Source organism: Cupressus sempervirens, chromosome 9 (assembly GCF_028749045.1).
Source record: "Cupressus sempervirens isolate cs-2001-9-10 chromosome 9, ASM2874904v1, whole genome shotgun sequence".
Classification (NCBI taxonomy): Eukaryota; Viridiplantae; Streptophyta; class Pinopsida; order Cupressales; family Cupressaceae; genus Cupressus; species Cupressus sempervirens.
Window position 1 is genome coordinate 693,837,400 of NC_143126.1, and position 18,735 is coordinate 693,856,134.

General features: G+C 36.2%; 1 protein-coding gene across 3 annotated transcripts in view; it reads left to right on the forward strand.

Annotated features, from left to right (window-relative positions):
• Positions 1 to 18,735, forward strand: part of APC8 (anaphase-promoting complex subunit 8) — an 80,250-nt gene that overhangs the window by 8,353 nt on the left and 53,162 nt on the right. For all 3 annotated transcript variants that reach the window (XM_089801702.1, XM_089801703.1, XM_089801705.1), the window contains exons 2-3: positions 5,517 to 5,892; positions 9,041 to 10,291. In XM_089801702.1, coding sequence (XP_089657828.1) covers positions 5,517 to 5,892; positions 9,041 to 10,291 — 1,627 coding nt within the window. The remainder of the gene's footprint in view (positions 1 to 5,516; positions 5,893 to 9,040; positions 10,292 to 18,735) is intronic.

Below are 18,735 nucleotides of genomic sequence, written 5' to 3' on the forward strand. Positions count from 1 at the left end.
GATTTTACTTTGTTATGTTTTTTGTTGGACCTTTGCTTTTGTTTCGTGAACGCTAGGATTCGTGTAGAATCCATACTCTCGGATTGAGGCCGGTTGAGTGAGTTCACGATGTTTGGTCTTGTTACATCATTGGGATTCGTGTAGAATCCATACTCTCGGATTGAGGCCGGTTGAGTGATTTCATGATGTATGGTTTTATTGGCTTTGGGATTCTTGTAGAATCCGCCCTTCCCGTGTTGCTTTCAGTCGGGTGTTTCCTTTGCATTGTGTTCTCATTCCTATCCTTGTGTTATGATCTTCGTGATGGTGGTGCGCCACACACGAGTATGTACGCGTACATTTGTTGGGTGACTTGCGAGGCTCGATTTTCCGTGGATTTGCCGGAAGTTATGATCATTGGTGTTGGGATGGGAGTATGCATGCCCACGGGCACTTGTCGTAGGATGAGCATGGGTAGGGTAGGGTAGCATATGGAGGGGGCTTCTATCTCACAGCCAGGCGATCATGACGCCACGGGTATGGCTGAGAGGAGCTTTGATTAAGTGATAACTTAATAACATGTGTGGGTTGTGTGCCTTCCATCGAGAAGAGTTGTTGCCCGGGGTTGTGCGCCTTCCGTGGAGAAGAGTTGCTGCCCTACGTTGTGCGCCTTCTGTTGAGAAGAGTAGCTGCCTATACTAGCTTGGGCTTTTAGATGCCAAGCGACTCTCCATGATGTCAGCCCCTACTTAGTAGCCTTTTGAGTGTCTGACCAGGACCTATACTCCTTGCATTGTCTTAGGTTCTTGGTTGCAGCCATCATACTGTCTGGCGTGAGTGTTAGCCATGGATGTTGTGTTTTATGTGTGTTTATGGTTGGATCATTATCTCCATCAGCACGGCGGGTGTGGACCTATGGGTGCCACGTGGTTGGGAGGCGTAGCTACCTTCACCACTGCTAGGGATTGGTGTACAGAAACGATCTTTTGTCCTAGTGCGATCGTTGCTGGATGTCTTCACTTGGTACTTCGGGTTTCGGAGTATGCTTTCTTGTGATTTATGCTTTCATTGGGATTCTTGTATATCATGTTTAGATGATGTTATTTTATTTGGTGCATTCCCTTATCATGATGTTTAGCATATGATTAGATGATGTTATTTGATTTAGTAGTATATCTGTTGCTTACTGTTGTTTAGCATGTGATAGGTGATGTTATCTACTGTAGGATTATCTTATGCATTATCACTAGCATGTTAGATTTTCTTATGCTGTTATTGTGCATGTTTTTAGTAGTGACGTCCCTATTACGACAGTACTGACGATCTGGTCGGTGGCTTGGGATGTTACGCGCGGGGGATGGCTAGGACCCACGATGGTCTTATGATGCTATTGACGGTTGGAAGGAACCGCGTACTTAGTTTGGTTGTTTTGTTCCTGAGATGTGTTTATGTACATTGTGATGTTGCTTTTGTTCTCTGCAATGCTTATTTTCAGTGTGTCTTTGCTGCTGTAGTTTAGATGGTTTGGTGTTCTTCATTTTGTGTTGTTCTTGCACTCGAGTGTTCATTCCTCGAGCCTTTGTGGATCCGGTACTCCCCGGTGTGGAGGTTCTTTTGTTGGTTTTTCTCCGTTTTTGAGTTCTGGAAGTGTTTTTACTTTCTATGGGCGACATTTGTTCGGCATTGTGCGACACTGATAAAGTATCGCACGCCCATAGAAAGAATGTCGTACGATACTATAAAGTGTCGCACGCATTACTGGAGAAATGCCGTATGACATTGGAAGAGTGTCGCACGGCTTCATGAGAAATGTCGCGTGATACTTTTCCAGTATCGCACGCCTTCTTGAGAAGTGTCGCACGCAGTAAGGGAGAAGTGTCGCCCTCCTTTAGTGAAAAGTGTCGCACGGTTTTTGTGAAAAACCTGCGCGTACCATCAGCGGGCACTTTTCTTCGTGATCCGATCTTTTTGAGAGTGGTTTTGGATACCCTTTTGGGCGTTCTTCGAGCCTATGTTGTTGCATTTTGAATTCAGGAGGTTTCTTTTGAAATTCAGTTTTTGGGTTTCTGTTGTAGTCCTTCGGGGTTTAAAATATATCGTTTAAGTATAAGTTCTTATACTTAAGATATATTTTAATATATGCGACAAATCGTTTGAGATAGGTTTCAGACCTCTCAGAGATAAGTTATGGATTCTAGGAAATTTCAGGGCTTCAGAAATCCAGACTTAGCCAATTTTCAAGGCTTCAGGATTTCAGGCTTAGCCAAATTTCGAGATTCTACATATTACCCCAGCTTGGTGTTTTGTTGATGAGTGGTCATTTCTTGTGCCCTCATCTTGTTGTGGTGGTTGTTGGCTTTTGTTTGGGTGTGTCAGTTGGGTAGTGGCGTTCGGAGATTCGTTGGTTGCCGGGATTGTGTTGAAGTCTTCCGTTGCGATCGTTGTGATCCTTGTATGATGTTGTCATGTGCATTCATACTTGTAAAAAAAAAAAAAATATCTTGGCTTGATTTGAATCCTTGTTTCCAAGGATCTCCGGGCGGGGCATTACATGAGCTATTAATTAGTTCATATTAAATGATAAATATTGAAATGTCATAACTGATACTAGTTCATATTATTGATGATTCCTTTCTCACACCTCATCACCCATCTTTTTGGCTACATAGCCGGGTGAGTTCCAAGTATTCAAAATTCTCAAAACAATTGGTTCTAAGAAGATTATAAGAAGATTATATGCATCCAACATTTCACTCTCTGTGGTTACACGATTATGTTCTTTAAAGATTTCAGGATTGATTGTTTAATTCTTATATCCTTTGGCATAATGATTATGGATCTATACTAAATTTTCCTTGGTTTCAACAAAAGATTCATAATACTGGTCTTTCATAAGAGTACAGAAACATTTATATTCATAGTCATTGTAGTGTGGGTCTAAAGCTTAGCAAAATTTTTTTTTGCTTTGTAACCTATTTACTAGTTCTTCTTGAGAGTACTATCCATTATCTCAGAGGTAGATGGGAAATACTTTTGTATAAGCTTTTATTGATATGATCTCCTTATTAAACAAAGTTCTGATACAAATTCTATATTCTAATATGGAATCTACATTCTGCTTTATAACTTGCTATTCAATACTTAAATTTTTATGCAGCCATCATGAGAAACAAAGAAACTTCTACAGAATTTATATGGAGCGAAACAAGTATTGTAATTAATGGTGATAACACTGGCATGATTGTTGATCCATGGATTTTATTTTATTTCCATCTTACATATCCGTTACTGGGAAAATCTTATGGTTATTTATTCTTTCAAAAACATAATGAATAAGACAGGACGCCGTCTGGTAAAGTGTTAGGAAAATAATTGGATTCAGAACACAGATAGCCTTACGTGATTTTATCCAACTCATCTCCTTGCTCCTGCGGCTAGAGGAAACAGTCTCTTGTTCAATAAAGATAATACACAGAACATAAAATAGTCGCATGATTAATGACCATGGAAAGCCATCCAACAAGCGTTACATGATGACTAACAAGCATAACTTGAAACAATGTCTTCTTTATGAGGATTATCACTAATTTAATAACTGTCGACTTAAGAAATAATACCGCATTCAAACTTTGCAGGAAATGAATATGAAAAAGGGTACACGAGATTGTAGTTGAGTCTTACGTGACTCTGCTGAAAGTCTAAATGAAAAAAACCTTGACGTTTGGTATGATTCCGCTTACCAGCTCAGAGATCTGTGGCTTGATAGAATTCAATCGATGGCACAATATGAACTCGGGTTCACTCTGAGAATATCTAACAAGGGTTCGATTGCCAAGAAAATTGAATTTTGAAAGAGGAAGAAGAATAGATGCCGACAGTCAAGGAAGTCCATAATATAGAGTAAGCCTGTCTCTACGGCTACCTACAGTTACAAGATTCATTTCGAATTCCCAAGAAGTCTAAATGAATTTAACAACATAAATTCTATTAAATATGCCAACAATAATCGGTTAAAAGCAAGAATAATAAAAAGAAGAGAATAGAATTGGAAGATTAAAATTCGAAGATTATAATAATACAATTATTATAATTCGAACATTATTATAATGTACAACTATTAAATTATTAAATGTTAATGGTGCCAAATCATTATTAAAAGTACTACAACAAAAGATAATTTAAAATCCTTTAAGATACGTTTTATATTTTATCCCAATTATTTTAATTAAATTATTAAATAACTCATGCGAGTCCCACAGATGTATTCTGACTAGGTCTTTTACCCGTCTGCCCAACGATGGTGATGCCCTGCCTAATTCTTTTCTGACAATGCTTTCACCCCTTCGACATGCTTCTTGCAAGGAAATTCTTCGTAATTAATTTATATATTCTTTAATTATAAATAATCATAATAGTTAACCTTTCATCTTAATTCGATAAATTCACAATTAATGATCAACTAACATGTCATCTTCACTTGAAATCATAACGACCAACTATCTTACCATTTCGCTAGATTATATCAAATTAAACTGCCAACTGACTTCATGCGAAACTCAACGGCTATATTTCAAGCTAGGTCAAAAATTGGGATGTAACAAACTCCCAAAAGATTTCACTCTTCAGAACTCCCTTATATGCAGCTATACAACTAAGCTTTGATACCATGTTGGATTTAACCCAGAAACAAAGATAACTAGCAATAAGAAAGACCCAAAAGATACAAGAAACACATAGGATTATCCTGGGAAAACCATTCCACAATGAAAGGAAAAACCCAGCCACACGACAAAAAACATTTTATTGATAATAAATTCAAGTGTACAATGTCTTTCTCTTGATATGATATATAACTCAAAGAGAGACTCTTCACATTACAACCGAAGGTCTCTTGAGTTTTCCAAAATATAACTCTTTATTTTAAATACAACTCTACGTATTTCCATGCCTCAATGCATGTCGAATGACACATGTCATTATATTTAATATTACAATTTAATCATAAATGTGCTCTTCAGCTGAAGGTGATCATAACGACAATAATGTCCAAAGATCCCTATCGCAGCTACAATCTTCAACAGAAAATTGGTTTGCATCTTCACAATATTGTTCCTCTTATTGTAAAAGTTTGGAGAGTTTAAGGGTCCTCAATGAAAGTAAACCCCTATGTCTGTTGTGCTGCCTTCACCAAATGTCAATGCAATCATGTTTGAGTTTCGAAGATGACTGCCATTACTATTATAAAAACAGCCATCTGAAAACTTGCTTTATTCTAAATGCATATATTTGACGATAACTGAGTCCTAATCCCTGTCTTTTGTTATGATTTTTCAATTCAACAATATCTGCAATTTGAGGAACATTTTTATTGGTAGTATAAGAATAATGAAAATTTCATGAGATTTTAGCTGCAATACATACTTACAGTCATCCAAAGTAAATTAAACCTGATTTCTGCATTTTGAATGGAATTCTACTGCTGTAATGTTTTTATATTTAAGATTATTATTTGTTTCTGTATTTATTTTTCTATGCAGGGCTGCAGAGCAGTTGGTAGGGTTAGAAGAGGAGGACAGAGTAGTAACTCCAGTATCGGGGTATGTTCGGTCTGACAGAGGAAGTTCCACTGGGAGGAGGGAGCGCAGAACATGGTCAAATGACAAGGATTTTTTGCGACGTGGTGGATTAGGAGGAGTGGAACTGTATTCTACTCCTCTTGGCATACGTACACATGTGGCTGCTTCTGGAAGTGGGTATGGTACACCTCTGTTTCAAGAAACAGAGGTGGAGAATGATCGCCATATGCTTGCCAAGAGTTATTTTGACATACATGAGTACCGGCGGGCTGCATTTGTGCTGAAGGAAGCCCCTGGAAAGAGGGCTTTGTTTTTGCGCTGTTATTCTTTATATCTGGCAAGACTCTGAACTTCTTTCTGTACTCATTTGCAATAATATCAGGGATACAAGATCAGATAATCGTTTGGAAAAAGACCAGTTAACTTTACATATTCTGGATTTTATAGTCACAAATTAGTCAATATTTGCAATGAAGTTTGTTTTATCTTTTATAATTACAGGTTTGGTTACAGAAGTTTCAAATTAATAAATAAAAGAATTTTGATAGAGGCTTCTTTCAGTAGAAATGAGTTGTCTTTTAAGTAGAAACAATCAAAACATATTGATACCCTTAGATATTTATCAGTACATTTGGTTCATATTTTTATATCTTTAGTGGGGTGGCAGTGCCCCCCTTATGCATCTGCCTTCCCCTTTTTTGTCAAATAAGTCCAAATCAGCTTTTTATTAAACTGAAAAGATAATAGTACATAATTCCTTAATTCACAAATAAAATAGACAAGCGGTATAAAGAGGCACCCTCAAAGTCTAAGCAGGATAGAGTCCAATACAAGATGAAAAAAAGGCTAAGCCCAAGGATCATTAAGCAGCCAAACAATTCTTGTAAGGGGAGGATCATTATCATTAGACTTTCTTCAAACATCTACAAGGATATAATCATCAATTGGCCACCAACCAGTGAGAGCTTCCTCTTCTTCATGAATAGAGTCATCATAGGCCTGAAGGGAAGTGTTTTTGGGTGGCCTGATTTTAGCAAGGTTTCATCTCTGGATCTAGATCAAGATAGCTAGATCGAGGTGTGGAACCTTGCTAGGATTGGGCTGACTAGTAACACCAAACCCATGAGAGGAAGTAGAGGGTTGTTGAGAAGGTTAAGACCAACCTTTGTGGGTAGCATTATGTTTGGTACTTGGAGGTTGAGAACTGTGAGACTGAGAGCCTCTATCTTGTGAGGAAGAACGACTTTGACCATGCTTATGCCCTTGCAGGGAAGAGGAGTTGGTTGGAACTCTAGCAACAACATAGGGAGCATTCTTGAGTAGTCCAAAAGCTACCGAAGATGAGCAACTTCAAGTGCAACTCTCTAAGCTTGCACATGAATTTGTGTAAAAACATTAGAATAGGTCACACTTTAGAACACATAGAAGAATGCTTGTTTACAGATTAACCTAGGAAAAGAGTCACATTTCTATCTTTGCAAGTGCTGAAGAGAATTTCCATCTCATTCTAGAGTGTACTTCAACGATAGATAGGGTCAGTCTACCAATTGAACCATATGCCAAGAAAATGGAGTGAGCCTAAAAGGATCACAATAATTGTGGATCCAAATTTAAGCTTCCCGAGCTTGGAGACAAAATTAGAAAGGGTGCTTAAGATTGTTAATTTACCAGCAAAATGGACAATGAGGATTGGAACCCTAAACGGGGATGAATGAGCACCAAGAGGAAGATTTTGCAGAGAATACTCAAGGCAAAATGTGCCAACTTAGGTTCAAGAATAGTTGACTAGAGATATTGGAAATGATGATGCCATAAACTAGTTACTAGTAAGGACTGAATCCTTGTAATTTGAAGATTGCACCCTCTCTGTGTATTTGTTGAATTTGGAAAAGCACACAGTGTTAGGATTCACTTTAGCAGTCACTATCTTTCAAATTCTTAGGAGTAAAGTAGAACTCCTAAGCTCTCATCCCATTTACTTTTTGTAAGTATTGTGAAAACCCATAAAAAAACACTTCCATTGTCATATCATTCAAAAGCTTCAAAAACCAGGATTGTTTGAGTCATCTTGAGAAAATAATTTCTCTTAATGTGTTACCAGCATATCACATCAACCATTGAGCTTATCCACAATAGAAGGAACTTTGGAAACTACCCATGTGATCCTTCTTGCAAAGTTAGCATACACAAAATTTTGATCAAGAGAGGATAAGATACCTTGATATTTTATTCTGTGTCAGTGTGGTCATAAAACACCCATCAATATGTACCTAGGCTGGACCTTGGGTGAACCCCAGGCCATCCTGGCCCAGAACTGAAACCTGTTTCATCTTCTTAGAGTAAGGTGACCTCTCTAAAAGGATCAGGAAACAGCTATTTTCCATGAGCATCTTTTCACTATGAACTTTTAAGTCATTTGTATTAGTGAATAATATACATAAACTGCTCAATGGAGCTACTATAATCAATTGTGTTGTGTGCTTTTGTTTCTCCATTAGTGTTTTGGTCATACATAAAACTCATTTTTTTTGCACATAATTAAGGGAAAGGTGCAATGTGGCGCCTCTGAAAGATTTTTTCCAGACAACAATGACCTAGATGTCTCACATGAAAATACATTCCAAGGGTAAGGAGTATGTATCTTGTTAGTTGATTCTTCTGCTGTTGCTTCTGAGCCTTACAATTTATATAGGCTTTTGCATTTTCTAATCTTGGATGATGAGTATCATCAAGTATGTCCACTAGCCTGTATTGACCGCTGAGAATCCATATTTTTACAAACTCTATCCATCAATAACTTACAACTTCTATTATCAGGCACTTGAAGCATAATATAATGGATAGAGTTACCAATGGAAATCAAATCGATGGAGATCTCAAGAACTACTAAAATCTTGTCAACCTCCACCCCCCAAAAAAAACATTAAACTTGCTGTGTCTTAGAAGTTGAGAACCCAAATTATATAATTTCTATGTACAGACTTTACATGCAATGAATATAATTATTGATGGGAATCAAATCAAAGGAGATCTCAAGGGACACTAAAACCTTCTCAACCTATAGTCTCAAACAGACATATAATAGAAGGGGAAGATGTGTAGTGTGACAAACTTCTGAATTGCTTCATGATATTCTATCATAACTTTGATTGTTTGGGCTGATTTAATTTGAATGCTATTAAAAATTATCATCCGCAGCTGTAGACGATGATCATAAATTTTGTGTGTTGTATGCACTATTTCAGTCAGAAATACCCTCATGACATTGTAACGTCATGGATATAATGAAATGATGACAACTGATACCCATTATGAGAGAAGAGCCATGTTAGCAAACTTCTTTACATGTACTTCTTTTGAATATTACTGTAATTTTTTATGCAGAGCTTTCTTTGTTGCACGAGAATATATTGATGCATTGATGAATTGTATAAAAAATTATAAGGTTTTGTTGTTTACACTGCATTTGTTTCTTTTTTCACAAGGCTGGGGAGAAGCGAAAAGAGGAAGAGGCGATAGAACTTGATGGTCCCTTAGGAAAGAGTGATGGCCTCAACCGTGAGTTGGCTGGTTTGGAACAAGAATTATCTAGAAATAACAGTAATGGCACTCTTGATGCGTTCGGAATGTACTTGTATGGGATTGTGCTACGTGAACGTGGAAAAGATAAATCAGCTCGTGATGTTCTCGTAAAATCTGTTGATGTTTATCCATGGAACTGGAGTGCATGGCTTGAGCTACAGGCTTTATGTACAGATATGAGTATCCTAAACAGTCTTGAGTTGAAGGATCACTGGATGAAAGAATTTTTTCTTGCGAGTGCTTACCTGGAACTTCACAAAAACATTGAAGGTTTAGATAAATATATGATGCTGCAGGAAATTTTCCCTTTCAGTGAGTATATTTCAGGTCAGATTGCATCTGGATTTTATAATTCGCGTGATTATGAGAGAGCTGAAAGCTTATATATGGATATGCTCAAGTATGATCCCTATCGTATTGATGGGATGGATATTTTTTCAAACATATTATATGTAAAAGAATCTTTTGCTTCTCTAAGCCACCTGGCACATAAAGTATTTTTATCTGACAAATATAGGCCTGAGTCCTGCTGTATAATTGGAAACTATTATAGTCTTAAAGGTCAGCATGAAAAGGCTGTTTTGTATTTCAAGCGGGCACTGAAGTTGAACAAGAACTACCTTTCAGCATGGACACTTATGGGGCACGAATATGTTGAAATGAAAAATACTCCAGCTGCTGTTGATGCTTACCGACGAGCTGTTGACATAAATCCAAGGGACTATCGTGCGTGGTATGGCTTGGGACAAACCTATGAAATTTTAGCCATGCCCTACTATGCTCTTTATTATTATCGGCAAGCTGCTCTTTTGCGGCCTGATGATGCTCGCATGTGGATTGCTATTGGAAATTGTTATGATAATGAACAACTGCAAATGCTTGATCAAGCCATGAAGTGCTATCTCCGGGCTTTGAGAAACAATGATAATGAAGGGATAGCCATGCATAAACTTGCAAAGTTGCACAGTCAGCTAGGACGTCATGATGAAGCTGCATCATATTACAAAATGAATCTTGACCGAATGGAAAATGAACAGAATGTTGGCCCAGAAATGATTGAAGCACTGTTGTACCTTGCAAATTATTACAAAAATCGAAAAGACATTGAGGCAGCACAGATGTATTGCTCAAGACTTTTGGACTATGGTGGACCAGTAAGTTTTAAGCAAATTTTTGTCACTCTCTTTTTCTTTTCCAAAATTGTTTTTCTGAAGAAATAAATGCAAATTGTAGCACATTTTAATGGACTTACAGAGAGACACATCCGATAAGCTCAGTTAACTTCCTCTATAATTTATTACTTATTACCATTTTCTGTCTATTTACACCCTTCTGTAGTAAGCTAGAAAGTTATGTTTCCATGTACCGAAAGCTACTGTGTGACGGATAATTTGATTTATTTCCAAGATATTTATTTCATATTAGCGTCAACTAAGATCTGATAGCATTCAATTGAAACTTTCATGTCTTGGTCCTGCTTTTCTGGCATTTAGTAAGCATTATTAAGAAAAACCCCATCATATTATTTAGGAAACTATTTGGAATAGGAAGGTGGTGCACTTTGTCTATATTGCTTCAAGCAGTGTTCGAAGAGCTCAACAAGCCAGGGAAGATTTATCCGCCCTAGTACTTCCTTAATTGAAAAGGTTTCTGATATTTTCTATGACCAAGTGTAACATTATTATAAAAATTTAAAAAGTTAATGTTGTTACTAAAAAACCAAACTCATAAGTCTTTAAATCTGTTGTTTCCTTCCAAAGCATTTAGAGATTGGTTTGTCCTATAATTCACCTAGGTAGATTTAGGGGTGATAGTTATTATTTAGGTTTAACTAAATGTTTAATCCTGTTGATAAAAAAAATGTTGATATGTTGCCTAGGTTCTTTAAATCTCTCCCAAACATAACTTGTAGTTGAGGAAGAGGAGGGATTGATAGCTTAAAGATAGGGGTATACCTCACAAAATAGGTCAAAAAATAAACCATGTAAATAGTATCACTTAAAAGTTTAGATTTATGCCTTAATCTATGATTCCAAGCCGTAAGAGACTTGTCCCTATCAATCGCTTTCACAGAAATTGTTCCTATACTAAAAAGGTTTGTATTGAATATGATAGTTGTATACAAAATTAATATCCTTAAATCAATGAATTTGGACTGTAGTGGAATTGATTAAGGCAAATGTTGATATTATTGCAGATAGATCTGCAGCAGTTTATTTGTCAACAGTGATTCTTTATATGAATCTCTTATTTTAATTTAATGGACCGAGTTAATGATAGTATAATTGCCTTTAAAGGATAGGTTTGTCTTCACTAAATGTATGTGCAGGTGTTTCATCTATCTGTGCTTCTTGTTTGTTCAATTCGCTATATTCCTTCAGAAATTCATTTTCCTCTCCTTTATTTCCATCCTCAACCCCTAACATGTTAGAGCTAGGAAAGAGCTCACTCGACCAACCAGTATTGACAGTCTGAACCTTTGTAAAGTACTTAAAACAATGGATGCAAGATAATTATTGGTCTAGAATTATAGGGATCCCAATTATTTTGTATTGATATGAATTTGTGTTTTATCTGATCTGTTCTGGCATATCTATGTTCTGTACTGATATGAAAATATAAGAGATAGGAGCACTTAGATGTCAGTCTGGATGTGAAAATAAGAAATAGAAATGTTTGATGCTTATTACAGGTATTTGGATTTTCTTGTGTCCATGCTCACTGCGTCCTGTGCATGGTTTCAGAAGATTCTCCCGATGATTGCTGATATTATATGTTAATTCTTCTTCTCTATATTCCTTTCTTGTTCGTGTTTAATAAGGATAAGCATATGAGGTAATAGTAGGCAACAAGTAGTGATCGCTGTTTGCATATATTCCCTGCTTTGTCAATATTCTTCTTAGGTATATATATTCATTTGCTAATAGTATTGCCTTGATAGTTTCAACTTGATACAAATTCCTCAATGCGATGCACAAGAAATCTCCTCCTCTGTGAAGTCAATCATGAGCTGATGATAAATATTATGATGGTATAATATGATTATTTATTTATTTTTTTAATATTTTATTTTAGACATTGTTAATCATACGCTATATTATTATACTATATAATAATATATCGTTTTATTATACTAATAATAAGTTTATTATTATTAATCTTTATTTTTATATTAGCATTATTATTATTCTATTAATATTGAAATTATAGCATTTTATTATTTATGTTCTTATATTGATATCAGTATCTATTTATCAAATCTTTCTTCGGAGAAGAGTCATCAAGCTCTGATTAGTAAATATCATGTTATAATGATTGAATGCAAAAGCGAAGAATTGTTATCAGAGCTATTGGACTGTTAAACTTGGTAAATTAATGGAGGTAAGTTATGCTTTAGATTTGTGTGTGTTCTTCCTTAACCACTGTAATAAATCCAGCTTTGCCATTTGGAGGTTGTAAGACATTTTTTAGTGGCAATGTTAGCTTGTTAAAATAAATCGTAAGGTATGTTGAAGGAAATGGTGGAGCACTGAGAAACTTTAAATGCAGTTGATTTATTTTTGTGCCGCACAACACGTCAGATAAGATCTGCAGGAAGAAAAATGTTACTCTTTCTTTTGACAGAAGCAGACTGATGCAGAGCTACCCCTTTGGAAACTCTTGTGGGATTGAGCACTCAAGAAGTTTCAACAATGGGCTCTTACACATCAATTAAGGGATTTTTACCAACTTAATCATCTAGGACAGAACATAAATTCTCCAAAGAACCATTAATAACTTTTACAAATGAAGAGATAAAATCAATTCCTTTTATGCGAGTGAAGATGAACGAGTTGTAGATATTTTCTCCAAGTTACAACCATTGAGTAGATTGAAAGTTATAACACTTTTTTCAAAACTGCTAATTCAAAAACAGGTTCAGATCTGCCTTCACTAAAACAACCATAACTTCTCCAAATCACGATGAAATTGAACTAAACAAAAACCAAATTAAAGCTGACTCTTATACCTTTCTGAAAATATAAGTTACATATCTGTATCTTTTCATATGTGTTCGTACCAATAGAAACAACAGACGTTTCTGGAAAAATAACATAGAAAACTTGGCACAAAACTCACCAAAACAAATTAATTTTATTCCAATTCTTCTTCAACTCTTCTCCAACTTTTCATTTCTTGATACCAATGTAAATCACGTCCTGTAGATCATATTTAAAGCTTTTCCAACTTCTATAACCTATCATCCACCCCCTTTGACTCTTCGCCTTCCTTTTTACATCAACTTTTTATGACAACATTTATTATCTATTGACACTTTTTGTATTTTTTTTTGTACAAATGACCTCTACACTTTATAATAGTATAATACCATTACTAATATAAAAATCGGCTATAAATGACTACAAAGACAACAAACCCTTTAACCCTCTTATGAGCTATTTACGACATATTTTGCATATAATGTAATTATTACATCATTTTTTCATTCTATTACATTTGAATGACTCAAATATCATATACACGATCAAAATTGGTCTTATAACATTGAATATCCTTTATGCCATGATGCTCCTGCATCACAGGCTGACTGCATAGTGACAAGAAGTGTATTGGAATAGAAGAGAGATTGGTAGGTACCTTATGAGGAGTGGGTTCAATTCAATTACAGTGATGTAGGTCAGCATGAAAAAGCCGTTTTGTTTTTTCAAGCCGGCACCAAAATTGAACATGAACTACCTTTCAGCACGGAGACTAATGCAATTAATTTATTTTGTGATGCACTGCATATGAAATCAGATCCACAGGAAGAATAAATGTCACTCTTTATCTTGATAGAAGCAAAATGAGTATATAGTTACAAGGAGTGGATTTGAATAAAAGTCAGATAATGTGGGTGTGTTATGAGCAGAGCCATGTAATAGCAAATATAAAGTTGCACAGCTATTGATGAAGTCTAAGGCACGGAAAGGAGGAACTCTACAACTCAGTAATGGTGCTTGGAGTGAAGCACTGTATGTTTCAAGTTGATAGTAAACTCTGATTTAGAGCTTTACTTTTAACTTAGATTTCTTATAAAATTTTACAGTTTTGTTTATTTGAAATTCTATATTAAAAGAATACCTGTGATAGAGTTTAAGATTCATTCTTTCAGTCAACATGGAGAAATCATATTAATTTCATATCTTTTGATTCAGGAAGTGGATTTTGACGAAACTTTACCAGTAAGTGTAAATAATGTGTTGTAAGGTTCCCCCAAAGTGGTTCTGGTTGGGAGAAGTCTTCAGGGTGATTTAAGTTTTTGTGTTTTCCTATGCTCCACGGAGTTTTCGGGATGGGGACGTTTTAGGGGACGGGGACATGTTTCCGGTATAGGTATGGGTTGAAGCCAAAATTTAGGGGACAAGACCTCAGGGGACGGTGATTAAAAACATAGGGAATTTTTTATATATAGAGACAAAATTCAAATATGTGTATCATAACATTGATAAACCATTCACCATAGACACTTTAGAAGATCAATACATGGAATATTATCAAATGGAAAATACTAAGTACTTCCATTATAACATTATCACATACATATATGGATAAAATCAAAATGCCTAAAGGCTCCAAGTATTATGATGAAATCATAATGAAATAAAGAGAAGTCCAACTAAAATAGTTAGTAAATACTAAACACAATCTTTCCTTACTGCTGCTACTGGTCTTATGTTTTTTTTTCTTCCTCTTAGCAAGTATGTCAAATCTAAAAATGAGTAGAAGAGTTAGTGTTTTAATGGACCAAATATGGGTTGCATGTTTATATTATGTCTTTAAGACGACTAGGGGCCGTGAGAATAGCAAAAATTAGAAAAAAATGATTTTTTGGGGGTGTTTTGCCTTTACCAGATTGGCTGGAAAAAAGGGGATGACCAGCAATTTCGGGACAGATAGTGGACAACAAAATTGTCCTTGGTGCTGTTGGCCGTCCCCAAGTTTCCAGCCAAAAAGAAGGTTGTTTCGAGGACGTCAACGAGTTTTCCAAAAAGGGGACAACTCAGGGGATGGCTAAAATCCGTCCTCGCATCCCCATTTCGTCCCTAGTACGGGTGCGACCCCAAAACCATAGGGGACGTGTCCCTGTGGAACACACATGGTGTCCCCATGGAACACATGTTTTCTGAATAGCTTGTGTGTCCCTAATTTCAAATAGAGTTTTGTTATGTATTGAGTGTGTGTTAACATGAATGCTGATGATATTCCTATGGGGGAGTATTCTTGCATTGCTGGAATAGTGGAGAGACAATTAACATGACTATGTGTTGCATGCATGACTATGTGTGTCATTGATGTCAACATACTGAGAATATTGCTAGAGTAGCAGACAAAGAATGAGGTCGTATGGATTGAGTATTGATGATAACGTCAAGCACAGTTTAGGATATGCTCTACAGTGTGTTTTGATGACGTAGACAAGTGCGTGTACCGAAAGTCGAAGACATGTGAAAGTTATTTGTAATTCACAGAAGACAGTGTGCAAATAGAGTACTTGAGAAGTGGTTTCTGGTGTTCGGATTATATCTCCTAACTGGGATAGAATCTAGATAAGCGAAGTTAGACAATGACAGTAGAGAATTGTTATGAAGTTTCCACACCATCACCCCAAAACTTTGGGGGCTCCTTTTTTTTGATCGCCTTGGTGATAAATAATTTTTGAAGTTGTCCAAAAATTTCTGGTCTTAGAAAATTTTATTTCTTAGACGCCTTCAGGTCAAGAGGGAGAGGGTTAGATTTATTTTCACTCGGTTTCAACTTGATTTTCCAGAACGACCAATTTCATCCTTAGGTCGAACAAATTTCAAAGAACAAGACTTGGCAGGATAAAATTGTAAATTTTGTACTTAGACGATTTTTTTGAGAATTTGGATATAATTGTATAAACTCGAGTAATTTTCAAAAAAATGAAATTTTTGTTAAATTTGGTCTTTTGGAAAATTTTAAATTTTCGGTGAAAATAATTAATTTTTTGTGATGGTGAAATCAAATAGGAAAATCGATTTGACTCTAGAGAAATGATTTTTTTTTGTAAAAAAAATAAATTAAAATTGCATAGGAAAATCGATTTGGATTAAAATTGCAAAAATTGGCTTTAAATGGATTAAATTTGCCTTGAAGATTTTAAAATAATTAAAGAAATTAGTAATTTAAAATTGAAAAAATCAATTTTGGCTAGCCAAAATCCGATTTTTAATGATATATTAATTACTAAATCATCATTAAATGGAAACATTTAACGTCTACAAGGCTTTATTTATTTTATTTTTGCAATTTGGTCTAACCAGCAATTTAAAATGCAACTTTCATTGTGGCAAAAATTAATTTTGAGCTAAGCATTTAATTTGGATTATGAATTGTGCATTAATTAATATCTTTTGCTTTCCCAGGGTGCAAGTCGGCCAGCTTAAGAGGGCATGCAAATGGGGTGTAAGAGGGTGTCTCTTCCCCCTTGTCTCCTTATTCTTCCATCCTCCTCTTCATGGTATTTGGCGATTTTGACTTGGAGCAGATTTCTTCTTCCTTGGACGATTTTTGCAAGAGCAGATCTGCACTCTTCTTGCTTGGCGAATTTTGTGGGAGCCGAAATTTGTGGAAGACAAAATTTTGATTTTCAAAAGGGGCTGTGATTTTCTCCTAGAGATTGTACGATTTTGTTGGTGAAGAAAACAAGTGATAAAGTCTAATTTTTTGGCACATGCATGGGCAATTTCAAGTGGATCGAATTCTGATTTCTCCAGCGAGGGCATCAAGATTTGTCTGATCCGAACTTCAAAGAAGACCCGGCTATTGGTAAAGGTAATTTCAATCCATTTAGAGTTGAAAGGGGTCCTTAAGCGGATTTCGCTCTTTCGTTCTTGTCTAGTTTTTTTTCCCTTGGTTCTTCTTTCATTCATCATCCACCACTTCATCATCCCATCATAGGTTGAAGATTGAAGATTGATAAGTGTAGAATCCATGATAGGACATTTGAAGAGGCAGAAATAAGCTAGACCATCCTAGGAGTGAAGTTGAGAGATATAAGTGTAGTCCATCCTAAGGTAACGAAGAGGCATAAATTAGTGGTAGTCTCACCCCTAGGTTGAAGTTTGGAGATTGATAAGTGTAGTGATAGGACTTGGCGAGGCAAAAATAAGTATAGAATCCATCGATAGAAAGAAAATTGGAGATCGATAAGGGTAGTTCATATCACTTAGAACGAAGGGGTAGAAATAAGTGTTTAGGATGGTAGATGTTAGTGCAAGCAAGAACCCTAAGGGAACAAATACTAAGAAAGACAAAGAGGATATGATGCCCAAAAAAACTTTCTTCTCGAAAATGAGGCGAATAATCGATACCAATGTCGGTACAGTAGATATGATATAGGTAAAGGACAGACTAAAGGAAGGACAATCCCCTTTGGCAAAGAAGATATATAGAAGCGGAATTGTACATGCAACAACTTTTCCTCCTACATTGCCTTGTCTAGAATTGGTTATGGAATGTGCATCTAGGTTTGATTTGACCAGTAAATCCATCATTTTTGATGAAGGGAAGAGAGTATTGGCAAACATTAGTGAACAAGCAATCGAAGAAACATTCAACATTCCCCAGTACAAGAGCATGACGGTGGTGATGATGGATCAGGCAGCCAAGTCATTTCAGGATAACAAGGAAGCTTACTTCACACATCTAAAATAGGATTGGCTACATGAGGGAAAGAAAGAAGTAACTAGATCATTGAGGCTCATAGTGGCGGACTTCAAATCAGAATATGGCGATCTCATTGTGCTCCTCAGCCGGATCATAGGCCTAGCTCAAGGTATGCAATTCAAAAACTGGATGTACTTCTTTATTGATGAAATTGAAAAAGGAAAAAAAAGATTTGATTGGGCTAGGATCATAAGCGAGAATCTAGAGTTGCAACTTAGAACTATACAAAACCAAAAGCAATTCTACATGGGATCCTATTTGTTTTACCTAATTGCTAGATTGTATAAAAGTCCGGGACTTAAGGCCTTAGGAGAAATCGGCAGTGGGTTGGGGCAATATTTGGTGCATGAATGCTATTCATAGCTTCATTTACACAACAACAAAGATTACAAAATGTTCTGTGACGCCTTTGCCATGAAAACAGTAAGGGTATTACAAGGGACACTTGCTAAGAGACTTTCATTGGAAGCAGAAGCAAAGATAAAGAAGTATGGGAGTTGGTTTGTCCAATTTCCACAATTTACATACATTAGAGTAGCAGGAAGCACAATTTGTCCCAAGAGGCTTCCAAGATACCCACTCGACAAGGTAGTTTTGATGGAGTTGGCTAGGCAACTTGAGCACTATGATAGAATATTGAGACTCGAGGGTAAGACAGGGATTACCTTCTCATTCAGAATTGTCAATGATAGTCGCCCCAATCGTGCCGCCTTTGTAGTTGCGGAGAAAGAATTGGAATAGTATCATCTAGGATGGTACAGAGAAAGACAAGGATTTGATCCAAATGGTCTCATCAAGGTATCTCACGGAAATGCATTTAAACATGTTCCCACTTTAGAAGACTTTTGGGCCAATGCCAAGGATGACT